General features: G+C 41.7%; 1 protein-coding gene across 1 annotated transcript in view; it reads right to left on the reverse strand.

Annotated features, from left to right (window-relative positions):
• Positions 1-3,980: 3,980 nt before the first annotated feature.
• Positions 3,981-27,653, reverse strand: part of CMTM8 (CKLF like MARVEL transmembrane domain containing 8) — a 29,850-nt gene continuing 6,177 nt past the window's right edge. Inside the window, exons 2-4 of the mRNA XM_081164979.1 lie at positions 7,139-7,312; positions 4,860-4,976; positions 3,981-4,091 (exon numbers count right to left, since the gene is read on the reverse strand). Coding sequence (XP_081021105.1) covers positions 4,008-4,091; positions 4,860-4,976; positions 7,139-7,312 — 375 coding nt within the window. The 3' untranslated portion in view covers positions 3,981-4,007. The remainder of the gene's footprint in view (positions 4,092-4,859; positions 4,977-7,138; positions 7,313-27,653) is intronic.

Here is a 27,653-nt window from a genome sequence, read left to right on the forward strand (position 1 = left end):
TACTGTAACAAATGACCAAACTTGATCCAGTGTACATGCAGCTGCAAGAGGCCTTCCCTGATACCCCTACAGTCCATTGCACCTGCTGAAATTAGGCATGAAAGGTTTCTGCTGTAGTTAACGTAATACGTTGTGGTGTATGCTTGGTTGTAGAGTGTGTGTGCGTTGCAGGGGATTCGACTAGATGACACTTGGGGTTGCTTCCAACACTACAATTCTATTGCAGATGACAGGATCTCTTGTTTGCAAGTGTGCCCAGAGACCCAAAAAGGATGGTGACCCCATGTCTCACAGAAAGAGAGAGAAGAAGGGGTGGCTCTGCCTTGTTTGGAGCTGGTTCTTGACAGATTGGTCCTGAAGAAATGAGACCTTTGACAGGAAGAAGACCTGCTTACCGAGTCAAAGATCAAGGTATAAATAATGCTCCTTGGGTTGACATTCCACAATTTTTGAATTAGTAAGTGAAATAAAGAACACTGCAACCATTTTTTTGAAAAAACAAACTTTTGTTTTTATGTACATTGAAATGGTTCGGGGAGAATACAAATCCAATACTTTACAAAATGTGCAACGAAGGAGGAGAAGGTCATGGCACCACACAGGTTGGAAATGGTTTGCTTTTTATATATATATATAAAATAGCTTGGTAATCGTAATACGCAGATTGAAAGATAAAAAAAATAATTGAATCATCTCCAACATAGATTCTGCTGTAATATCATAGCACCGATATTGCTATTGGACAAATCCATAATCAAGGAAGAACTTGTTTGTCAGCAATCAAATGAAAAATAACTTATGTCTGAGATCAGAATGTACAAAATGTGAACTTCCAGAGGATGTTTTTCGGTTTCTTCCACATAGCCACCCAATATGAGCCAGTTACTTGGAAAGTAATTTCTTTAAGGCTGCAATCCTAGACACATCTCGGTTGAACTCAGTTGGATTTACTTCTGAGTAGACACATATAAAATTGACCTGTGAATTTACAGTGTTCCCACTGCTTCTAACAATCTACCAGCAATGAAAGCTGATTGGCCTACCCATATTAATTTGAAAAAGGATCCACTCTACAGTCTTGTAGATTTCCCATTCTAGTCATATGTTTACACTGCAGCAGCTTCAGAATAGTACACTAACTTTGGCCTTTGGCACCATTAGATAGTTAACTCTTGTAAGCAATTGCCAGATTGTGTCTTGTTACAATAACCAGAGGCTGAATATTTTCTTCCAGGCCAATTTAGAAACATTAGTGCTCCAAGGAGAATCTCATTTAGATCTCTAAATCCTCAAGACTGTGTACAGTAGCCTTTAAGCAGGAAAGTTTTCCTAAACACAGAAAGTTAACATGTATAAAAATATTATAATTATTCTAATATATATCGCATCACCTATTCTAAAGCTGCAGTCCTATGTGTATCTGAGTCAATATATATAGAATCGGACTGTGACAGTTATATGTACAAAGTAAAAAAATAAAGGGAGGCACATTTCGCTACAACAGAATACATACACTGCCTTCTGAAACATATTAATTGATGTAAAATATTCACAATACTTCTTAATCAGGCAGAGGACACTATTGCTCCTTGCTAAAAATGAGACACACTCACGGAGGCATTGGTGTGGGGACAGGAAGATAGGGCTTTAGGCTGGTGCAGGAATTGGGCTCTGATCACACCCATGACTGGCCGGCACAGGCTAAGATTCCAAGTTGGCTCAGTCCTATCCTTGGAACACCCTAGTCAGAACTTTCTTCCAGACTGATGAGAAATCAGTGGGTGGAATACTTTCAATGTGCAGAAGAGGGAGGTCTGTGCTGGCAGAATAGCAGAAACACCACCCCACTGGCATCAGTCAGCAGGAGATGAGATGAACCGGCAGAGGCGAGGAGAGAAATGTCTTCCCTCCCTACAAATCCCCCCCAGTGCATCATAAGGGGTGGTGGTGGAGGTTTCCAATCCTAATCCCTTATATTTCCCATCAAATCTAACTAAGGCTTCTTTCTAATAATAATAATAATAATTGTATTATTTATATGCTATCCATCTGGCTGTCCTATCCACTCTGGGTGGCTCTCAACAATATATTAAAAGAACAACAAAACATCAACCATTAAGAACTTCCCTGAACAGGGCTGCCTTCAGGTGTTTTCTAAAAGTCAAATATTTATTCATTTCAGGTAGGTAGCAATGTTTGTCTGATGCAGTAGAAATAGATAAAAAATTGTCCAGTAGCACCAACCGAGTTTGTTCTGGGTATAAGCTTTCATGTGCATGCACACTTCTTCAGATACACTGAAACACGGGACTTCTGTTTCAGTGTATCTGAAGAAGTGTGCATGCACACAAAAGCTTATACAGTGGTACCTCGGGTTACATACGCTTCAGGTTACAAACTCCGCTAACCCAGAAATAGTACCTCGGGTTGAGAACTTTGCTTCAGGATGAGAACAGAAATCGTGCTCCAGTGGTGCGGCAGCAGCTGGAGGCCCCATTAGTGGTGCTTCAGGTTAAGAACAGTTTTAGGTTAAGAACGGACCTCCAGAACGAATTAAGTACTTAACACGAGGTACCACTGTACCCAGAACAAACTTAGTTGGTCTCTAAGGTGCTACTGGACAATTTTTTAGTTGTTCATTTGTTTGACATCTGATCAGAGGGCGTTCCACAGGACGGGCGCCACTACCGAGAAGGCCCTCTGCCCGGTTCCCTGTAGCTTCATGTCTCACAGTGAGGGAAGTGTCCAAAGGCCCTTGGAGCCGGACCTCAGGCTGGACAATGGAGGTGGAAACACTCCTTCAGCTATACGGGGCTAAGGCCATTTAGGGCTTTATGCATACTTACTTGGAAGCAGGCACCATCAAACTCATTAGTCTGGTTCACACTAGAATAATAGAATTGTAGAGTTGGAAGAGATCCAGAGACTCAACACCTGTGATACAGGAATCTCAGCTAGCTCATGGATGACAGAGAAGTCACCCAACCTCTGCTTCAAAACCTCCAAAGAAGGAGAGTCCTGAGGGAGTCTGTTCCACTGTCGAACAGCTCTTACTGTCAGAAAGTTATTCCTGATGTTTAGTCGGAATCTCCTTTCTTGTAACTTGAAGCCATGGGTTCGGGGCTTGCTACATCTTCCCTGTGACAGCCCTTTATATATTCGAAGATGGCTATCATAACTCCTCTCAGTACTTTACTAGGCTAAACATACCAAATTCCTTCAACTGTTCCTCATAAGGCTTGGTTTCCAGATCACAGACTCCCCTTGGCCTCACATGTTCTCATCTCTTCCTGCGTGGCCAGGATGACTTCAGAAACCTCTGCTTTAGTTTCCCGTCAAACACAGCTTGTCACATTACACTTAAATTGGGGTTTGTAGTTTATATCAACTATGGTTAGTTTAAACAAGACAGCTTCATAAACCATGGTTTGAAGTTTGCTTGTTCTGAAACTGGCCAGAGTTACTGTTCTAGCGTAAACCCTAATCCAGATGCTACAAGCCTTGCTTAGAGAAAATTAAGTAAAACTTTCTGATGTCCTCCAACTCGCACAGGAGAAAGGGAGAGTGCATTGTAGTGAATCCTGGTTCAGTATCAGATGCTAACATGATAACTGGTTGAGTTTAGGTATCATAGCCATACCGTGGGTTTGGCCATCGGGAACATGCTATGAGTTTCCATGCTTTTTTTCTCACCATCCCTCATGTTAATCCATAATCAGTTTCTTCATTTATGGTATCCTGCAATTTGGAAGTCACAGGAAACAATGGTTATCACAAATCAGGGAGTAAGAAGATGGAATTAGCTTGTATGAGGGAGAGACAGGAAAATCCACAGCATCCTCCTGACAGTCAACTATGGTTTGGCCATAATGTGAGCCATGAGCCATTAAAATTCTCTTGAGTAAAAATGCTTTGCCTGAGCATTAAGAAAAACCACTGCAGGAATTGATAATTTAAAAATGATGCATTATACCCAAATGTGTTTTTTCTTAACTTAAAGAGGACATTTATTGCAAGTTCCGTGATCTCCAAGATACAAAACTAAAATAGGCATTTCCACCGTAGCAGGAAGTTACAACGAATGCAAAGAACTGTGGGGGAAAAGAAAACAGCTGTTAGAAAATAGTAATAATAATAATAATAATAATAATAATAATAATAATAATATTTTTTTATTTATATCCCGCCCCAGCCGAAGCCGGGCTCAGGGCGGCTAACAACAATAAACTAATACAACATTCTAAAAACCATTTAGCAGATTTATTTGTATTCCCAGATCACTCATGGGGTACAAGAAAAGGGTTTTAAAATAACCACTCATTGTTTTATTGTCCTTCGGGACCAGCACCCCTGTTCTATTCAGCTTGCCATGTAAGAAATTCTTTTGGTTTCAGTTCACATGTGGTTAAAATGTGCTGGTAGTTCAGCATCCTTCACTGCTTTAATGGTCTCAGTTTAATGAAACCTCTTGGTTTCATATCCCGGTTTGTAAGCAGAGCTTAAACCACAATTTCCCTCTTTGGATGTAGCAAGAAAATTGGCACCTGTCTGTCTTGGGAGACAATGTAGGGGATGTCTTCAGGGGTGAATAAAAGTGTGTTTTAATAAACCCATGAGGTTTTGAATTCTAGTGTAGAATAAATAAATAAGTAAATAAATAAATAAATAAAAATAAGGAAGATGCTGCGCCAGACTCTTCATATGGTCTCAACAATTACATATCTAGATTACCCCTCTTTCAACCTGCACCAATTTAATACCTTGTTTATGAATATTTGTTGGAACACATAAACAACTTCCTCCACCCACTTCCATATTTTGAGTACTATTCGTGATTCAAAGATTAAAAATCAACTTACTGAAGAAGCCGCCCAGCTGTTGTAGTTGTGGCTGTCCAATTCCTTGGTGACGGCACATGCGTCTACAATGGCAGCAATGAAGTACAAAAGAAAGGCACTCCCATTAAAACACAGGCCCTGTGGGGAGGGCAAAGAAAGACAAAAGGGTAGTTTTTTTAAAGCCAGAACTCACAGGAACTCAGTTCCAGCACCTCTAAGCTGGGATCCATTGCCATTAAAAGAGAACAAGGGAAGCGTTCATGGTGAGTTCTGGCATCTCTTTTTCGAGCAAAATAGCACTGAATAAACCCATGTCCTTTTTTCTTTTTCTTTTTTAAAAAGATATTTATTAAAGGTTTTAAACAATAAATCACCAAACACATAAAATACCATCGCCCAGATAAAACAAACAAAGGGAAAAAAAGAAAAAAGCAAAAAGATTAACACAGAATAGATAAAATACAACATAATCAAGTGTCATAAAACCATATTTCCATAACCTTTCGGACTTCCTCACATCTCCCTTTCCTGCGTTCCCAATTATAAAATTATAAGCAGCAATTTATCACCTTGTTTCAACTCTTGTTTTATAGTTTTCAAATATTATGTCTCCAACTTTAGATATTTTTATACTTAGATATTTGAATTTGACATAATATTAACCCAAATTTCATCTTTGTTCTTATACAAAATAAAAAAATTCCTTCCAGTAGCACCTTAAAGACCAACTAAGTTAGTTCTTGGTATGAGCTTTCGTGTGCATGCACACTTCTTCAGATACATCACTTATTCTCATATTTCTTTCAGCTAAATTGCTGATGCCATGTTGTTTTCTGTCCTGCATCTTCTTAACATTCATACAGTTTACAATGTTTTTGTAAATAGTCCTTAAACTTTTTCCAGTCCTCTTCCACTGTCTCTTCTCCCAGGTCTTGGATTCTGCCAGTCATTTCTGCCAATTCCATGTAGTCTATCAGTTGCATCTGCCATTCTTCCAGAGTGGGCAAATCTTGGGTCTTCCAATGTTTTGCGCCCATGTCCTTTTTTCAGTGCAGGACTACTCCTTTGTTTCTATCCTTTGTCTGTTCTCACCAAACTTGTTATTGCCTCGGCCCAGTATACCTGAAGGAGCGTCTCTATTCCCATCGCTCTTTCCAGACACTGAGGTCCAGCTCCGAGGGCCTTCTGGCAGTTCCCTCCCTGCAAGAAGTGAGGTTACAGGGAACCAGGCAAAGGGCCTTCTCAGTAGTGGCACCCGCCCTGTGGAATGCCCTCCTGTGAGATGTCAAGGAAATAAACAACTATCTGACTTTTAGAAGACATCTGAAAGCAGCCCTGTTTAGGGAAGTTTTTAATCTTTGATGTTTTATCCTGTTTTTAATATTTTGTTGGGAGCTGTCCAGAGTGGCTGGGGAAACCCAGCCAGATGGGCGAGGTATAAATAATAAATTGTTGTTGCTGTTGTTGTTGTAGTAGTATGCCCCACAGAGGACCTTATGGTCTGCAAATAATAACATCCTGGAGATCCTGGGCCTCAGGGAGATTAGGCTGGCCTTTTCAGCCTTGGCCCTGGCCTGGTGGAACGCTCTGCCTCAAGAGATAAGGACCCTGCGGGATTTGACATCTTTCCACAGGGCCTGTAAGACAGAGTTGTTCTGCCAGGCCTTTGGTCAGGGCTCAGCCTGACTCCCCTTCCCTTTTTGTATAAAGGCGTCCCAGCATTCTCACAGGTCCTTATAAGATCAGCATACACAGTTGGGCCTGATGAGCATTTACTGTTCCCAACCCAAATCCTGCGGAAAGCCATCTAATTCAGATTTTAATTTTATCCTGACTTGTTTTTAAGAGGTGATTTGATTATTGTTTGATTTTATATCAATGTTTATATTTGAAGTTAGCCGCCCTGTGCCCAGTCTTGGCCAGGAAGGGCAGGATACAAATAAAAGATGATGATGATCATTATTACGGTCCAATACTGAAAAATTGAAGGGATTCTTGTAAAAAGAGAACTTCGGCGTGTGTATAGGGGCTCAAGCACCTGTCGCAGTGGCAGAAATACTGGCTCTTTCTGGCTTTTGGACTTTTTAAAGGAAAGAGGTAGAGGTCTAGGTTGAGAGGTTGAGGCGAAAACCCTGAGTGGTCCTCAGTATTCTGTAACAATAGCCCCTCCAATGAAATGAATGGAAGTTTCTTTTGAGGGTGGGGACCTTGGTGCACCCACAGGAATTTCCTATATGCACAAGGATATGCTGTTATCATTACATTCCCGCGTTCCGAATTAGATGAAAGCTGATACTCACTACAGTGGTCCATGGCACTTGGGGAATCCGAGTGTACGTCATTGTCATGTAGATGATTAGGAAGAACAGCGTAAGGACCCAGTAAAACACAGCTACAAACATTACCCAGCCGAAGACAGGATATAGGAAATATTCTGTTCCAGCAATCAGCGTCCATACCAACAATCCCAACACCTGCAAATATGCAAAGAAAACAGAATAGTGTTACCCAGAAGAAAGGCATGATATGTACATGCACAAAGTATTGTTCTGCTTCATGAAAATGGGTTACTGGAATAGAAGGCCAACTCTAAGCAATTATTTGCTGGCACAGAAATCACAGAACAGGACAGAGCTCCTATCCTATCACAGTTAACGGGAATTAGGTTTGACTTCGGCCTAGTCAGGATTTTACCACGTCTAGGTCTGTCGTAAGAGGCATTTCTATACGAAAAGGATCCGTACAAATGTTAGCGCAACAGATTTGTTTCCAAAGCAATTTAAATAATATTTCACAGCCCGAAAACATCCATGGTCAAACAAGAGGCAATTTCAGTAGACAGACTGCTTGTATCATCTAAAATAATGAAAGCTAGGCAAAATGTATAACATCAGGTAAACAGCTCTATAGTAAGGTAGGATAAAAAAAGGTTGCAATCCTTTAGTGAGAGTATCGTTTTGTCAACTCAGCAGAGACTTTACATTCAAAATAATGTATGGAATCGTCTACTCTCTCCCTGGCTATGACCTTGAGGAAAATGTAAGTCTGAATAGCTTTAATCTCTCTTTCCAAATCATTAGGATTATATCAGTTCCAAATGCCCATATTTAACAGGCCTTAAAACCAAAAATTACATACACTTTCATATTATAGAAGGAGGGGAAGCCGTTTTACTTTGGCTTTTCTAAGGACCTACTATTATATTATTATTTGAGTGTTGCTCAGGATATATCCAAATGCAATGCTAACTTACACAGCAATAATAGAATTTTAGGAATATTTCACATCCTACATACACGTTCACTTTTCTTAATTCTAATTAACGCTTAAGAGGAACAACAGAAAGGGGCTACTATAATTTCAGGCACACTTATCCAAACCCTTAAATCTTATATTTGTTCATTTATATGTAGGAGTATTTTATGCAAATGAAAAGCATGTTAAATAATTGACAGGTGATTTCTTTAATTTAGTAACAGGCCATATTAATATTCATTGTTATATTTTTATATAGGTTGTCATCCATCAGTTGCAGACTATCATTTCTAGTACCAGTCAGCTGCTTCTGCCACTGGAGGTCACCATTGTTCTACACAGAAATGTGTCTTCTGCAGTATTAAAGCAGTTTCTAAAAAACAGGTGATAGAATTTGGTTGTGATTTTTGCCTTGATCAAACTTCCAGTTCTGAAATAACCAGTGGTAATCACTGAGTTATCCAATTCTTCAAATCTCCATTAATGATCAATAACTATAATTTCTAATTGATGTATAATAAAGGTAAAGGTACCCCTGACTGTTAGGTCCAGTCACGGACAACTCTGGGGTTGTGCGCTCATCTCGCTCTACAGGTCGAGGGAGCCGGCGTTTGTTCGCAGACAGCTTCCGGGTCATGTGGCCAGCATCTGGCGAAACCAAAGCAGCACATGGAAACGTAGTTTACCTTCCCGCTGGAGCGGTACCTATTTATCTACTTGCAGTGTGGTGTAGTGGTTAAGAGCGGTAGTCTCGTAATCCGGGGAACCGGGTTTGCGTCTCCGCTCCTCCACATGCAGCTGCTGGGTGACCTTGGGCTAGTCACACTTCTCTGAAGTCTCTCAGCCCCACTCACCTCACAGGGTGTTTGTTGTGGGGGAGGAAGGGAAAGGAGATTGTTAGCCGCTTTGAGACTCCTTAAAAGGGGAGTGAAAGGCAGGATATCAAATCCAAACTCTTCTTCTTCTTCACTCTGATGTGCTTTCAAACTGCTAGGTGGGCAGGAGCTGGGACCGAGCAATGGGAGCTCACCCCATTGCGGGGATTCGAACCACCGACCTTCTGATCGGCAAGCCCTCGGCTCTGTGGTTTAGACCACAGCGCCACCCGCGTCCTTAATTAATCTATAATAGTATCTAGTTAAAGTAGTTCTAACTGCCACAGCCACATACGGGTGCAACCGCTTTTCTTTTTTCTTTTCTCTTGCATTAAAAACAGTTGTGAGCTTTATTGTAGCCTTTCCTTTCCCAAGGTGCTAGCTTTGCTTTCACTGGTCTAGTTTTCTCATTGGTCCAGTTGCAGATTTTAATACTGTCTTCCTAAATAAAAAAATGATGCTTTGCAAGTTGGCAGACAGACTACTATCTTGGTACATGTTTTGCTCTCCCTTCCTCTGTTTATCTTAGCCATCGCTTAGAGGTAACCTGTTCACATAGGCTAATAACTGTTCATTATTTATTTTAGCCACGAGTATCCAGCAAGCAAGGCAACAAGAAGAAATCACAACATATTCTACAAACCACGAAAGGGGCAAAGGGCTTGTAACACAGAGGACAAACAGGATATTATGAGGCAGGCTTGCCTAATTGTGGTAGTCAACTTTTTTGACATACCAAACTAGCAAATAATGAATAGGATGGGTTGTTCTGATAAGTCCCCTAGATGTCTCTCGGTGTGTGTGTGTGGGTGTGTGTGTTACAGCCTCATATATTTTCTTAGCTGGCTGGGCCTGTCAATATTTAAATCAATTTGCAAGAGACATTTTTAACACTGTGGAAATGCTGTATTTCACACAAGTATACAGATATGGATTGAGCATAAGTCATCAGCCAACAGCCAGCCTGACCTTTTCGGAACTCTAATCAAGAAATGTGTAATGTTGTTTTGGAGTTTTGTCAGGCTCAATAAAATACAGTGTTCAGCTTTCCTGAAACAGCTGAAAATGTCAAACACCCCTGAACCCATTATATCTCAAAGCTGAGACCAAAATTAATGAAGTGTGCCTCAAAGCTCACACGGAGCCTAGAAGAACATCTTGTTGATCATCTTTATCAGGAAATAAATGTTTTTGTTATGGATGAAGACTAGAAATATTCCTTCCTTATTTCAGAGAATCATAGAATGGTAGAGTTGGAAGGGACCTCTGTGATCATCTAGTCCAACCCTCTGCAATGAGGGAATCTTTTGCCCAACATGGGGCTTGAACCCACAACCTTGAGATTAAGAGCCTCACGTTCTACCAACTGAGCTATCCCAGAGCTTTTATTAATCTTTCCCCATAAGGCATCTCAAAGTGATTTGCAATGTAACTAAAAGAGCAATCCTACATGGAAGTGGGGTAGCAAAGCCATGTCAGATGAAACATCAATTAAAAGTACTTCCAGCCTCACATATGGGGGAGGGATCTTTCCTTTCTTCTCCCTTTTAAAGAGACATCGGTCACCATTTGTAAGTATTGAGTGTAAGCATGTCAACTGGTGTAACCCTTGCTCTTTTTTCATGGTGTGATGTCAGGAGAACAGAGGATGAATTGTTTTGCATTCTGAATATCCAGAGCCCCTCCTGCGGATTTGCCCATAGATCATACGATTTTTTTGCCTGGTCCAATAGAAAGTGTGCTCTCATTCACATAATGGCCTGGTACAGATTTCAAATGTCCCCAGTTCAATAACTGTGGTTTGTTGGAATGGGAGCAAGTCATGAGCTGAGGTGCTCCCCCTTCTGTCACACACCTGCCTTGAGAGGATAGCTTCTGGTTGGTTAAACTACAGTTTCCCTTGGTTCCTGCAAACCATGGTTTGCAGTCCTGGGTTTTGGACATCACCATTTGTTGGGCCAAGTACGTTTCAGACGCAACAGGTCATTGCATCCATGAAAGACCCTGTCTTCAGAAGCAACAAGATGCAACTTGCTGTCTCTTCATCTAATCTGCTTCATAAAGCTACTACAATGATAAAATGGAAATACATCCTATAGGCTCCTCTGCAATTTCTTAGGTGGAGGGATGAGCAGTCAAGTCAAGTTTGTTTACTGAATGATCTCAGAAGTCATCACAATAACAAGTAGGAGAGAAAGTTAGTAACACAATAAAGAACTTTCGTGTCCCTAAACCTGCAATTCTTGAACCTCTGCCGAGATACTTCTTTATGAGGGAAAGAGCAAGTCTGTAGCAGCATATAAAGGATATGATGCATACAAATCTATTGCTGGTGTGATAGTTTCTAAACCTTGACTTGTTATAGCAGTGTTGGATCCTGTTAAGACATAACTCTCCCCCACAAAAAACCCACAAACACCCCAAAAAGGTTTATGTTTTCAGACTCTAACATAGAACTTGGATAATCAAATACATGTGGACTATATTTCAGAGACCCATTGTGAAAAATAGCTCTGTGCAACCACTTTGTTGCCAGCAATGCACATATTGATGAAATAGGAACACCTTTATGCAACAGAATAAATGGACAAAAATCAGGCATCATGTGGCAAAGCTCAAAAACCTAGTGGTGCAGCAATAAAACTGCTAGCACATTTGCATAGCTAAGCAGGGTTCGGTATGGATTCAGATTGGATGGGGGACCATGTGTTGAGACTCCAGCGTTGCAGAGGTTTGGACTAGATGACCCTCGGTGCCCTTTCTAACTCTACAATTCTATGACATGCTGTAACAGACTTGAAAGCAGCAACACAAGGGTATTCAAGGAAGCTAAGCTCCAAAGTTGAAATTCATATGCTCTATCAGACTTGGGCTTAAGACAGGGAGCAGTTGGCTGACTACAGGAAGCAATTGTCTCAATCGAGACTTGTTCACACAATATTCATCTGGCTTTGCAAATTCATCGCTGGTTGGATGGTGGGCTGCACCAACTCGGCTTGGATCTTCTATTCATTTTAACTAGTTCTCCTTATCATTTATGCCCTGCATAATAAAGTGACAGGCACATGCACCTCATTGCCTTGCTGGGCCTCTTGGCTTGTAATAAATTTTCTCCACCTTCTGCTCTGCTTTGCTTAGTACTCATGAATATATTGTACTTAACCCGTCAACTAAGAACATGTCATACAACTGTCAAAGTGGGCACTGGCCCAGGATGGCATGTGCCACAATAAGACTGTTAAGTCTTTTAGATGTCATAGACCCATAGAGTTGGAAGGGACCCCAAGGGCCATCTAGTCCACCCCCTACATTGCAGGAATCTCAGCTAAAGCATCCACAACAGATGACCATCCAACCTCTCCTTAAAAACCTCCAAGGAAGGCTCTTCCTTCTCAAAGAAGACTCTTCATTGGTTTAACCTGCACCCTTCTAAACTAGAATAAACAGATTCCTATTTCTCAATGGAGAAATTTTCCCCAGTAGTGATGTATGGAAGTGAGAGCTGGACCATAAAGAAGGCTGATCACCGAAGAATTGATGCTTTTGAATTATGGTGTTGGAGGAGACTCTTGAGAGTTCCATGGACTGCAAGAAGATCAAACCTATCCATTCTGAAGGAAATCAGCCCTGAGTGCTCACTGGAAGGACAGATCCTGAAGCTGAGACTCCAATACTTTGGCCACCTCATGAGAAGAGAAGACTCCCTGGAAAAGACCCTGATGTTGGGAAAGATGGAGGGCACAATGAGAAGGGGACGACAGAGGTTGAGATGGTTGGACACTGTTCTCGAAGCTACAAACATGAGTCTGACCAAACTGCAGGAGGCAGTAGAAGACAGGAGTGCCTAGCGGACAGGAGTGCCTAGTTGGACACAACTAAACAACAAAATTTCTCAATGGAAAGCTGTAACACATTCATGTTTTTTTTAATGTTCCAGTACTTTTCCTACCCAATTAAGAATGTTCGTTTCCTACAGTGGAGTACAATGCAACAGGATCTCACAGATCCATTGGGGAGAAAAGACTCTGTTTTCCTTTTTCAAGCCTTGTCCCAGTTTGCTTCTGGCAGAATATCAGAAAGCCAAGGCCTCCATCCTTGCATGGATCTCCACTTGACCTTACACAAAAGGGACTGTCTGCTCCGCTCCCTTACAGTTGTGACATAATCAGATCAAAGAAACACAGCTTTCCTCCTTTCCCCCCCTCTTCCGTCCTCCTTGCTGAAATGAATCTCCTTGAAATCTTCACTGGCACCAGTATTGTTCTTCAGCACACACCAAAGCATACTTAGGTTTCACAAGAACAAATGGGTCTGAATTTCACTGAACGGCAGATAAAATCTGGACTCCCTAAGTAGCAGCGGCTAGTGCAAAATGCAAATAGATGGCAACTTGCTTGGGCAAAGGTACTCAATCTCCAGCTGTTAGGCTGATGGCATGTCCAAATACAACTGAATTCACCATACAGCTAAAATTCTACTGCAGGATCAGGAAGTTTGTTTGTTTTTTCTGCTGAGGGCTACATTGCCTCAAGAGTTACCTGTTAGGGGACGCATACTGGTGGTGGGAAGAGCCACAGACAAAGGTGTTATGGATTAAACTAATTCAAAATAAAGGATGCCCTGCTTCAATCTTCATCATGACAACCTCAAATTAAAATTCCCAGGCTTATGCAAGTTTATTCAGAAGTAAGCCCCACCAGATTTGGTAGATTTGCTCTCAAATGGGTAGATAAAAGATTATTTCAGTACCAGAGACCAATATAGCTATTGTTCTGGAAAGCAAGTGAAAGTAATTCCACTCTGACTTTGATGTGTTTACAGTGGTTCCTCGGGTTACATATGCTTCAGGTTACATACGCTTCAGGTTACAGACTCCGCTAACCCAGAAATAGTACCTTGGGTTAAGAATTTTGCTTCAGGATGAGAACAGAAATCATGCTCCGGCGGCACAGCAGTAGCAGGGGCCCCATTAGCTAAAGTGGTGCTTCAGGATAAGAACAGTTTCAGGTTAAGTATGGACCTCCGGAACGAGTTAAGTACTTAACCCAAGGTACCACTGTATATATTTACACACACACACACACACACACACACACACACGGCAGGAACTTACAAGTCTGTTCTCAGAGATCTGGCAAAAGCCTCTTTTACCCAAACCATACAACCAGGGAAATGTTGTGGTTTTTTAAAGAGCAATTATTATTTTTAAATGAAATACTGTCCCTTGCAATTTTTCTGAAACAAAAAGGGGCGGAAGAGACACTTTCATGAGCCAGATCTTTTAATAGGTAAGCTAACAAAATGTGGGTCACCGCTGTGGGAACTCTTATGATATAAACCAGAGGTTTTCAACATTTTTGAGTCCACGGCTCCCTTGACCAACTACATTCTTTCTGTGGCACCCCTGTGGGGCTCAGGAGCCCAGGTATGTCACCCCTTGCCTGCAGAGATGGCAGCCTCTCACCCTTTTTGAGCACACTCCCTTGTGGAGTGTTCCCTCAGCCTCCTCTCCACTTTCCTTGGGAGTCCTCTGGGCAGCCGCTGCTGCAACAAACAGTTGCCCAAGCCTTTGGGAGGCAGAGACAGGAGAGGGCATCAGAGGAGGGAGGGAAGGAAAGAGGCAGAGAGGCTAGCGCTGCCCGTGGCACCCCTGACCATCGTTCAAGGCACCCCAGGGTGCCATGGCACACTGGTTGAAAAGCACTCGTATGAAACAACAACTTTGATGCCACATTTCTTTCCTCAACTAAATCTAATTTTAAAATACTGAATAACTTTTCTCAGAAGCTGGCACCAGGTTTATCCCCCTCGTCTTCCACAACAACAAATTAAGACCTTCACTGTTTCAACTTGCTTCTACTTTGTTTTCGAATGTACCATATTTTTCCATGAATAAGACGGTGTTTTTTTTAATTATTCATTATTATTATTTATGGCGGCTGTTTGCGTCAAGCGGGCAGACGATGGGTCAACAACTCTGGGCAATCTCCCCCCAAAAAAGCTCCACAACTCTGGGCAATCTCCCCCCATTTCCTTAATTTGGTATCCCCAAAAATAGGGGTCATCTTATACACGGAGGCGTGTTATACACAAAAAAATGCATTATTTCATATCAAGAAAAAAATTGGTGAGGTGCGAACAGATTTTTATTCTGAAATTGTGGCCTAGAGAAACAAGTCTGAGAACTACTGTGCTAGAAGCTTCTTTCTGATCTCACCTCCAAGTACACTTACTTGGATGCATGTCTCATCCCGTTTCTCAGTTTCATTGTTTTTTGATTGTTTTCATTCCATTTCCCTTTTGCTTTTAAATGAGCTGCTTTAGGGTCTCCTTTGTAAGAGCCAAAAAGCAGTACACTATATAAAAAAAGTTTATAAATAAATGAATTCCAATTCATAGGACTTACACTTTCAACTAAACAGGATGCGGATCAGGCTGTCAACCTATGAGAGACTTTTAACATTTCATATTTCACACGGGGGGAAAATGTGTGGAATGTAAAATACTAGACTAAAGTATGTCCTTTGTATAAGCAATTGCATAAAATATTCCCTTTGAAAAAGAAACTTGGGACTTTCTTTTTTTTACTTCAGTCCTAAATTTTGCCCTTTAATATTAAAAGGTTTTATTTACGTTGATATTGTTTAAATGCAAATACACTGTAATGAAGAGTTGTCTTTTTAACGGCTGCAGATTTAATATCCCATTGTATTACTGAGCCAGTGCTATGCCTAAATAATATCTGACATTCCCCCCCCCCCATTTCTTTTCTGTTGAGGAATGTCTAACAGTGGCTGTTAACAACTCCTGACCAAAGATTTATTTACATTGGTTGGTTTGTTTAAAGAGCTTCTAACCATTGCAAAAGAACAATGCTGTATACATCTGCTTCATTAATAGTGGCAAACTTTTTTGTTGTTTTTTGACTCTCCACCTTCCTGCTACGCCATCTATATATAGCTGGCACCATCATTGTTCTGTGAATCTGTTTTTAACATGAGAAAAAGCTTTTCCTAACGCTTGTTAGAAACAAGATTTGCATTGACTCCTGTTGCAATAAAAGCTGAACATCTAAACAAGGCGGAGACAGAATGGAAACATGGTCCAACCAGACAACAGATGCATTAACATATTCTCAAAGAAACCATTTAAGAACAATTCTAAATTTTTGTACTGTACATCCCATTTATGACATTTGCATGCTGCACCACAAGTTCTCTTGGCAGCTTACAAGAAATAAATATGAAAACAATTTGAACGAAAAACGAAACATGAATACATAAACTGAAAAGTGAGATAAATGCAACAAGAAAACAAAACTCAATCCACAACCTCAAAGTGAAAAACAGAAACAAAACCAAATTCTAAATCCCTTCCGCAAGACTATTCATGTTTTTTAAATCAGAAGACTGAAACCTTCATTTATGCTTGTGAAGTCAAGTACTTTCAGCTACTCTGCATAATCCAACAGAAGCGTGAACATTCTCCTCTAGACAATTTGCAGCATTCAGGGTATAGATCAAACAGTGCAAACATTGACTTCTCAAACTCCAGAGAATCACAGAATCTTAGAGTTGGAAGGGACCCAAGGGTCATCTAGTCCAACCCCCTGCAATGCAGCAATCTCAGCTAAAGCATCCCTGAAAGATAACATGAAGCCACTGGTTCGAGTCCTTCCCTCCAGAGCAGGAGAAAAGAAGCATGCTGCCTCCTCCATGTGACAGCCCTTAAGATATTTGAAGATAGCTATCATATCTACTCTCAAGTCTCCTCTTTTCCAGGCTAAACATACCCAGCTCCTTCAAGCGCTCTTCATAAGGCTTAGTTTTCGGACCCTTGATCATCTTGGTTGCATACGTTCCAGGGTGTCAACATCCTTCTTAAATTATGGTGCCCAGAATTGGACACAGTATTCCAAGTGTGGTCTGACTAAGGCAGAATAGTGCCACCTAGAATAGCATTAGCTTTTTCGCTGCTGCATCAGAACTGTTATTCCAAATAACCCAATGGGCAAATTTGGAAACAAATTATTTAGATTCTTAGTATAAGACTTATACAACAGAAAATAATATTCAGAGTCCACTGGACTCCAGCAAAACTATACCAGAAAAAAAAAATATAGCAGACAACTGCTGGAGATGTGGGAGTAAAAATGCGAACTTAGTACATATGATGATTAAATGTCTGATGATAAAATCATTTTGGTGCGAGGTGAGGATAGTTATAGCAAAAGTAATAAAAAGAAATTGTTATTTAGGGGAATTGAATTTAATTCTAAATTATATTCCGGAAATGTGGGAGATTTCAAGGGGTAAAAGAAATAATGGCTATATAGTGCTATATTAGAAGCAAAAAAACTTGTTTTGATGAATTGGAAGAGCTGCAAAAAGATTCCATTGAGCACATGGATTGATAATATGGACAGACTAGCGACATACGAACAAATTGCCTGTCGACACAAATTAAGAATGGATAAATATGAAGAAATCTGGAAGGAATATTTAAGTGATAAGGCGGATAGTGGTGGGAAGTAGAGGGAGGAGAGCTGGGGAAATATTGTTAAAAAGGTGTAGTCATAGGTATATCAGTATTCAAAGCTGAATTGTCAAATTGTGTTAGTAGTGTTATTATGGTTTTTGTTGTATGTGTCTTTTGCGGTTGCTGTTTGTATTGAAAAAATGATTAAATAAATTAAAAGCAAACAAATTATTTAGATTCTTTGCCTATGGAACAAGCAGCGTGAATTTGGGCACTGCCTGTTAGAGCAGAGCCCCAATCTCTGTCCAGTTCTCCTGTTTTCCTCAACTCAAATTTCCAGGCAATTCCGATGAACCCAAAAAATTATGGACTTCATATTGTTCTAGGATACACGAAAGAAAAGCCTGCTGATAAGGCCAACCACATGCCTATGGGAAGCCCTCAATCATGACCCAAGCAGGACAGCATTATTCCCATCTACAGTTCCCAGAAAATGGTGTTCAGGGGCCAACTGCCTCAGGCGGCCGAGGTAAAGCATAGTCATCAGTTAGAAGCCGTGATACACATATCCTTCATGAATTTGTCTATTCCTCTTCTATTTTTTTATTTTTTATTGGAAATTTCAACACAATAGTTTTATCAAAAATACATCATCCACATTATTATTATTTCCCCCCTCCATTTCCCCCCCTCAGACAAAACAACCCCCCCAACCTCCCATCCCACCCCCGGACTTCCCTCAGCTCCTTTCTCTGGTTTCAACACATATTTCTATCTGCATGTTATAAAATTGTAAAAATCCTCAAGTTGTCTAAAAATATATTACAATAAACAGTTTGCGAAAGTTTATTCAAAACCTGCCAAAGAGTCCAGTTCCATTTTGTTGCTTCTTCAAATATTTCATAAAAGGTTCCCATTCGTCTTTGAAGTCACAGTTATCCTTATCACGTAGTTTGTGTGTCAGTTTTGCCAATTCTGCATAATCCATCAGTTTTTCTTGCCACAGTTCTTTCGTCGGGATTTCCTCATTCTTCCATCCTTGTGCTATTAAGACTCTTGCTGCCGTCGCATACATAAAAATATTTTTTACAGGTCTTTACCCACTATCCCTGTCTTATCCTCTTCTAAACCCAGCCAAGATGATGGACATTGTTGCCTCTTCTGGGAGAAAATGCTATAGTTCAACTATGCCCTGTGCATCTTTCATCTGTACCGAGTCTCCCAAAGTTTAGCTTTGTTTAATGCCACTGAGTTTCAGTATTTTGAGAGGAACAAACACTTTTCCCCATCCGCTTTCCCAGCACGATTCACCATTTTATTGCACAGTCCTTGGAGAGGTAAAAAGCATTCCTTGAAGGTGAAAAGAGGAGCCATAATTGAGGTCTGTGCACAGAGCTCTCTCTCTTGATACACACCCACACAGGATTCTCGGTTTCTTTTTTCAGTTTCTATCCCACCAGAGGGTGCTCAAGGTGGCTGACGACAGTAAAAGAGAGACCAAAATACCAAGCGAGAATTAAACACCTAAAACCAGGCAGGTAGAAAAATCCCTAACAACAGCCATCAAGCAATCTGCTTGAACAAATGGCAACATATTGACAGCGGCCAAAACATCGTTCATTAAGTCATTCATTCAGCTTTTTATAAGGTCAGGTGCCTGCCTGCCTGCCTCCATAAATACATATTTGCTTGATCATCAGAGAATGAGCAGCTGCCAGGGCTGAATAATACCAGTCCTACACTGGTTCCCAGTATGTTTCCAAGCACAATTCAAAGTGTTGGTGCTGACCTTTACAGCCCTGAACAGCCTTGGCCCAGTATACCTGAAGGAGCGTCTCCACCCCCATCATTCAGCCCAGACACTGAGGTCCAGCTCCGAGGGCCTTCTGGCGGTTCCCTCACGGCAAAAACTGAGGTTACAGTGAACCAGGCAGAGGGCCTTCACAGTAGTCATGCCTGCCCTGTGGAACGCCTTCCAGTCAGATGTCAAGGAAATAAACAACTATCTGACTTTTAGAAGACATCTGAAGGCAGCCCTGTATATGGAAGTTTTTAATGTTTGATATTTTACTGTGCTTAATGTTTTAACTGCTAGAAGTCGCCCAGAGTGGCTGGAGAAATCCAGTTAGATAGGCGGAATATTAATAATAATAATGCACCCACAAAAAGTTATGTTCTCCACAGCCTGCCCAAAAGCTGTTTGGCAAACTGGAGAAATGTAATTTTGTCAAGAGAAAATGGTACACAAATGGGGAGGTATGCCTATATGAATTTGCCCCCCACCCAGTCTATGAATTTAACCCCCACCCAGTACAAGTCCCACCCACCATCACATATGGCTTCATGGAATGAAATAGTTGTCCACCTCTATTCCACTCCCATGAACAATGTAACATTGGTGGACAAGCTTCTTAGAACTTTAATCGGCTGTTTCAATGGACATCCTGTTCAGCCAAGGAGATCTGCAAAATAGCACATATCCTCCTTTGTTTCCCTGTGTTACACTGTTCATGTGAGGAGTTAAATGCACAAGGGAGCTAGCGACAACACCCCAAACCAGCTCTTAAGTAGAATAACATGATAATTTAGTTCCAACCTGAACACGTCATAAACTAGCATTGTTGTTTGTATGGAAATGCTTTGTAATTGCTTCCAGCGGACCTTGTGAAAATGCAGAGCTAAAGAAGCTCCATCCACAACAGGGCAGGTTTCCAGTGCCGAGATAGGAAAATTGCAAAAGGAAAGCAAGGCAAGAGAATCTAAAAGCAATTCCATTGACTGCAAGACCTACAGACCTTTTGTGGCATTTAAAAGCCACTATATGTCAAGACTGTCAAGTCCAATATTGTTCAGCACAGTACACTATGCAGAGCCTGAATTATTTCTTCTCTTATCCCACCGTTATTGTGAGTGTTGGGTGGGCGGGCGGGGGCGTTTATTTGGGGGGGGGGGGAGAGGTACTGGCCTTCAAATGCACTGTAATATAAACCGAGCAACCTGTACTTGCTCAAAATCAGTGCTCACCACCTCTGCATATAGTTTAGACAGCCAAGCTCGCAAACCATGGCACATACATTTTCTGTTGTGAAGTGGTGTTGGGAGGTGCAGTCTAAAATAAAGAAACAGCATTGCTGGAAAAGGGTGGTTTTATTGCCCAGCCCGTTTTCTTTCCACCAAGAATCTCAGGTTCCAAAGATGCTTTGTAGTATAACTGCTAGCAAAAATATCAACATGTGAACCAGTGAAGATTTCTCTTTTCACTGTGCTGCAGTTCCAAATCTGGAATAAGAAGCTTGAATTCTTGTTCCTGTAGTGCGGGACTGGGGAACATCTGACCCATGGGCCAAATGTAGCCTTGCCCCCCCCCCCACCCCTCTGATGTCACAAAAGACACCAGGTGTAGGAAAGGCAAGAGTGGGAATTCAAAGTTGTTCCACTGATCAAGAAAAGCATGCTGCTGCCTCCAGCCTCACTCCCTGCTTCTTCTTTGAACTGTAGAGGGTGTTTTAAGGCACACTTCTGTCCCATCAACTGATGGGTAGCTGAGAGCATCCCTCAAACTCTCCCGGCTTCTTCTTAAAATAAAGGTAAAGGTAAAGGGACCCCTGACCATTAGGTCCAGTCATGGCCAACTCTGGGGTTGCGGCGCTCATCTCGCTTTATTGGCTGAGGGAGCCGGCGTACAGCTTCTGGGTTATGTGGCCGGCATGACTAAGCCGCTTCTGGTGAACCAGAGCAGCACATGGAAACGGCGTTTACCTTCCCGCTGGAGCAGTACCTATTTATCTACTTGCAATTTGACGTGCTTTCGAACTGCTAGGTTGGCAGGAGCAGGGACCGAACAATGGGAGCTCACCCCGCCGCCAACCTTCCAATCGGCAAGTCCTAGGCTCTGTCGTTTAACCCACAGCGCCACCCACGTCCTGTTGGCTATAGTACCTCTGAAGTATTTACGGGAGCTTTAGAACATGGGGGTCTTTTTCCTTCATAACCCCATCTTTCCTGGAACTCAGACTCTACTGATTTAATTTATCCTACTGCTGGATAAATTACTACTAATTTATCCTACTGCTGGAAAGACCCAATATGCTACCTGAACACTGTGATCCTTTCAAACTACTCCCAAACTTCTCCAGAAATTCCTGTGGCTTCTGAGATCTTACCAAGCATTGAAACAAAAGGCAGCACATAGTCATATCACCTCTGAAACTCTACTTCTTCACATAATCTTATAAAGAGAACATAAATGCCAACATGTAACTAACTTAAAGAATCTGGCTTCATTAATCACTTGTGAGTGATGAAGTGAGTTTTGACTGGTCTCAACAATGGCACCTTCTAAAGCAGGGCCATTACCGCCCAGAGATTATCTTGCTCTGCAAATATTTGCCCCTACAGCCCTTTTCCGTTGGACAAAGAGACAAGCCAATGGGTTTTGCACAATGCGTCTGGTCATGTCTGATGATAACCAGATTCTAGAAATAAATCCCCAACAAGCTCATTAAAGTATTGTGTGACTCACTGCATATTGTCTGGTTTGATCATTCCCAACAGGTGAAAGAATCAACGACTTCTTGCTCTTAGACATTTCTACTATTAAGTGAAAGGGGAAATAAGCTTTAAACATGCAGCAATTGATATAATCTGTAATGGTAATTTGTCCTTATAAAAATGGGGGTGGCAGGCGGAGGACAGCCCCCTATTTCTGCACCCACCTTCTCTCTTCTCTCTCAATCCCTATCTCACCATTTTCATCCCACCTTGCCACCCCAGCAAAACTACCCCTCTACCCCTTTTATAAAATATATCATGGGGTTAACAGCTGATATTTTATAAACAGGAAGGCGAAGACTCAGCACATTGGATCTTTTACTCTTTTTGACTGATTCTCCTTGCCCTTAGTGCTCTAAATAATACTTTGACACATCTGCTACTAACTCTAGGGTTGCTAAGCCCTCTGATCTCGCTTTGTAATAACATTTTGCTCCCTATCCCATCATTCTTCCATGCAGACAATCTGCTGACTGAGGGCAAGACTTTAGTGTGTTTAATGAAGTGGGCTCTGGCCCATGGAAGCCCATCCTACAAGATTTAAAATAAAAATAAACAAATAAAATTCCCAGGTGTCAAAAGACTTCCTGTGGTTTTGTTCCATATCATAATTGATACCCACTGGAATACTGAATTTGTATCAAGTTGTTATTGTAGAGCAACGTTGCCTTACGACAGATCAACCAACCAAATAAAGTTTTGTAAGGATATTATACTATACAGTGGTACCTCGGGTTAAGTACTTAATTCGTTCTGGAGGTCCGTTCTTACCCTGAAACTGTTCTTAACCTGAAGCACCACTTTAGCTAATGGGGCCTCCTGCTGCTGCCGTGGCACCAGAGCACGATTTCTGTTCTCATCCTGAAGCAAAGTTCTTAACCCGGGGTACTATTTCTGGGCTAGCAGAGTCTGTAACCTGAAGCGTATATAACCCGAGGTACCGCTGTACATCAATATCAGATTACATGCCAATAATCTTGGCTATTCACCCACTGAGTGGGGTGGTGGAGTTGCTAAATAGGTGAAAGAGTTGGGGCACACAGCCCATGATGCTATTTTGCATTTGTATGTAAAAATTTATATGCATAGATACCTCTGGTACCTACGCATTTAATGCATAGGTGGATGGCTGGAATCTCACAAACACTGTGCACTTTGAAGCAATTTCTTTAATAATAATAATAATAATAATAATAATAATAATAATAATAATAATAATAATTTGCATGTATAAAAAATTAAGTACAAATTTATATGCATAGGTACCTCTAGTACATTTAAGGCAAAGGTGGATGGCTTGAATCTAATCAAAACTGTGCAATTGCAGCTAATAATAAAAACAATAATAATAATAATGGCACAGAAAGGGTCAAGAGATCTGGCCACTTTAAAAGTCTCATGCTTATGAGTATCTCTAAAGAGGTAGATAGGTTTTACCTTTGGCTAAAATGTCTTGACTAATCAGCAGACAGGAATTCAGAAACGTCTTTCTCGGGGATCAAGACAAGGAGCAACTTTGTGAGATTTGTAACCCTAACGTACAATTCCCTTGACTGAGCAAGTTATGCACACAGTTATACAAGTGCACTTATACGTAGCAACATGTTTTGCGGTTATTATGTCCTTTAATAATTAAACTAGTCATTCACAATTATATGGCACCGATTGTTCAAGAGAAGGCTTGAGGCGGGAGCCCCCGCGCAAACAATCACAGGTGCCGATTCACAAAATGCATTAAGAACAACTGTTCATTTATTTCTGCTGTCTGTCTCTATGGTCTCAGTCATGCGTATCAAAGGATGGATTATCCATCACACTAACTGACATTTGCTAGTTTCAGTTATAGCAGCCTCTACCTGCATATGACGGAAGCCAAAAACTAAATAGGAAGAATACTTTAAGACTACACATTTACTTAGCAGCAGGGCTTCTTTTTTCAGCCGAAACTCACTGGAACGGAGTTCCCGCACCTCTCAGGTGGGCGCCATTGCTATTATAAGAGAACAAGGGAGGCATTCATGATGAGTTCCAGCACGCCTTTTTCCAGAAAAACAGCACTGCTTAGGAGTAAATCTCACTGAACACACTGGGGCTTACCTTTAAGTAAGCTTGCATAGGTGGGCGCTGCAAGTCAGGGGTTGTTCACACACACACACACACACACACACACACACACACACACACACCCTTTTTTAAAAGACCAGAGAATTTCCTCCATATGAGCACTGAGTACACATTGCTGTCTTGGTGTTTTTTTGTTTCGTTAGCCCTTCATTCAATCCAAATGTGAACTGAATGATCATTCATTCCCTTGTCAATCTCTCCATCATTTTCTTGATGTGCTGGGCTCATTCCATGTCTCACCTTTCATTTTTCCCCTGTTTTTGACACCACCAACCTCCCACTTTTATGACCCACACCCAAAAAAACCACAGCCCACAATAAAGCACAGCAAATTATGTTTTTCAAGGAAACATACTGGACAGTTATAGATCTGTCAGGAGACAGAGTTTAAAAGAATTGTACATTTTCAAAGCAACCTAATATGTATGCACACATGCACACACAAACACAACATGGAACACGCTCACGCAGAGTTCTGATTATTTCTCGGCCGCGGCTCCAATCTGGTGGAACGCTCTGTCACAAGAGACTAGGGCCCTGCGGGACTTGACATCTTTCCGCAGGGCCTGCAAGACAGAGCTGTTCCACCAGGCCTTTGGTCAGGGCGCAGCCTGACCCCCTCCTCTGGCAATCTGCACAGAATTTTGCTTAATGGTTGCCATCAATTTGATTTTAATTAATTTTATAATGAATGTTTTTAGAATGTTGGATTATTTTGATTGTTGTTAGCCGCCCTGAGCCCAGCTTCGGCTGGGGAGGGCGGGATATAAATAAAAATTTATTATCATTATTATTATGAAGAAAAGATAACAATAATGTAACTTCTTTTAAAATACCACCCAATAGCCACCTTGTTAAGAAAAGAAACAAACAACTCCCCCAAAATTTACAGATCTGCTAACTTTTGAAATTTGACTACACTGGGAATTTTACCTGAACAGGAAGAGTAGGTGCTAAGTCAAATATTCACAGAGCACTTTGCTCCCCTCCCCCACTTTTAGTGTATATAAAACAAAGATTTCAAAAATGAAGTGACCTTAAGTGTATAGGACAGATGCAATCAGGAGGTTGATGTCCTCAACGCTCTGTTGCTAGATGTTCTTGGGAAGATTTTACTTCTTAAAATCTGCAGTTCACATTCAGCAATAAAACTGGTTTGGGGGTGAAACACTAGTATGGCTGAAACACTAGTCTCACTGCTGGAAGAGCTGCAGCTATTTGCTCTTTTGGGTCAAGTGAAGTAGTTCAGTTGCCCTCATGCATCCCCCTTCGTAAAGGTAAAGGGACCAGTCGTGGATGACTCTGGGGTTGCAGCGCTCATCTCGCTTTATTGGCCAAGGAAACCAGCATACAGCTTCCGGGTCATGTGGCCAGCATGACTAAGCCGCTTCTGGCGAACCAGAGCAGCACACGGAAACGCCGTTTACCTTCCTGCTGGAGCGGTACATACTTGCACTTTGACGTGCTTTCGAACTGCTAGGTTGGCAGGAGCAGGGACCGAGCAATGGGAGCTCACCCCGTTGCGGGGAATCGAACCGCAACCTTCTGATCAGCAAGCCCTAGGCTCTGTGGTTTAAGCCACGGTGCCACCTGTGTCTCCACAGCGCTCCCCCTTGAGAGGTCCACAAAAACCAGATAGGATTTGCAAAAGGCACATGATTTCACCCAAAATGCCATTACAGTGGTACCTTGGGTTACATACGCTTCGGGTTACCAACTCCGCTAACCCAGAAATAGTACCTCGGTTTAAGAACTTTGCTTCAGGATGAGAACAGAAATCGCACGGCGGCGGCACAGCGGGAGGCCCCATTAGCTAAAGTGGTACTTCACGTTAAGAACAGTTTCAGGTTAAAAACGGACCTCTGGAACAAATTAAGTACGTAACCAGAGGTACCACTGTAAATATTTCCCCTTTTGAGATAAGAAGAAAAATTCATCTTAAAATTCCACATTAATAAGGGTAGCAGTGGAACTCCAGTGCAATCTTTGGCAAGAAATTAGTCAAGCTTCAGCTTTATCCTGTATCAATTCTACAGTCAGGTTTTGGTAGCCTCTGAACATTCAGCTTACTAGTAAAACGTGTGTCCTCTCAAACTTCCTGTACAGAAAGTAAACACATGGACCACATCCTTGGCAACCTGAACATTCTGCAACAGGATCTGTAACAGCTTGGAAGTGTCTCATCATTTAATCATAAGATTACTGGAAAGACAAACATAATGCCTTATGAGAGGCACCACCTTCATCACAGGAAAAAATAAACCAGGGAAGCTTTATGGGAACAGACAGAGGGATGGAGAGAGCTTGCCCTATATGGTATTCAAATCATTTATCCAAAAGGCCCCCAGAGTTTATTACAAAAATCAGGAGTAAAACAGACCCTGCTCTCAAAATAATCCCTAGTTTGTGTTCAGTAGCAATGATCCAATCTTTAAAAAAATGTAATAAAATACAGTAATTTTACACTTAGCCAGTGTTAGAAACTCAGATATGTAAGCTAGGTGCCAAATGGCTGCATAAACTGTTAGAATTCCTGCTCCTACAGTCATAGGATTGTTGTCTATCACACAACGGTGTATGCTTTGATTCCACAGAGTGGGAAGTGACGGAGACAGGATGTTTGTGTTACTGTGTTCCATGAAGTGGGACTATTTTCCTTTGTTCTTTCTCTTTGCTGTCTGATGCTAGAGAGAGGGAGAGCCATGTTGCAGTGCTCCGTGTGTGTTTATATGTAAATAAAGTAGATCAGCCAAAATGCTGAGTTGCTGAGGTCTGTTACACAAGCTGCAAAGACTCTGTGGATCCCTAAGCGTGCTGGTGTCTGTTGGCATCGGTCGCTGTGATATTCGGGCAGAAGAAAGCTTTTGAAGGAAGATCAGGAGGGAGAGAACATGCCAGTCAGGCATGTGTCTCTGCCAGGGTCCTACTCGAGTGTAGGAAGAGAGTTGCAGCCACCAAAACAGAAATGCCTACTTGCCATTTTGGGATCAGGCGGCTAGAAAGCCCTATTGAAAAACACAACTTTTTGGTTCCTGAAATTCATTCTGATTGTGCAGATAAAATATAGAATTCTACAGGCTGGGGTACAGGTGTGTGAAAACAGTCCGGATCCAAGGATCCTCAGGTATGACACCTCCAAAAGGCGGAGGCGTCAGGTGACATCCTGGCGCCCAAGCATCTTCACTTGGCTGCGAGCGGCCGATAGCCAGATGCAAAATGTAACTGGCACCTGGCGAATTTCGAACGCTACTCTTAGCTCTATATTAACTTTCACTCTTTTAAATAAGAAGATAACAACATGTTACTAAAGCTACAATAATGGCACCAAGCAAGACATCCCTCAAGGACTCTTTTGGCACTCTCAGCAACATTTGATACCCCCTTCCCCACCAACAGCCCTCCTGGGCTTTGAGAAGGTGGCATGAGGTCTCTAACAGGGTCCCTGAGTCAGCCTGTCTCCTTGCCAAAGTCCAGTTAGAACTTTCCCAGCTTTGGGAAGAAGGAAGGAGGGCTATAGCACCCTGCCAGAGCC

Source organism: Podarcis bocagei (assembly GCF_964188305.1).
Source record: "Podarcis bocagei genome assembly, chromosome: 12".
Classification (NCBI taxonomy): domain Eukaryota; kingdom Metazoa; phylum Chordata; class Lepidosauria; order Squamata; family Lacertidae; genus Podarcis; species Podarcis bocagei.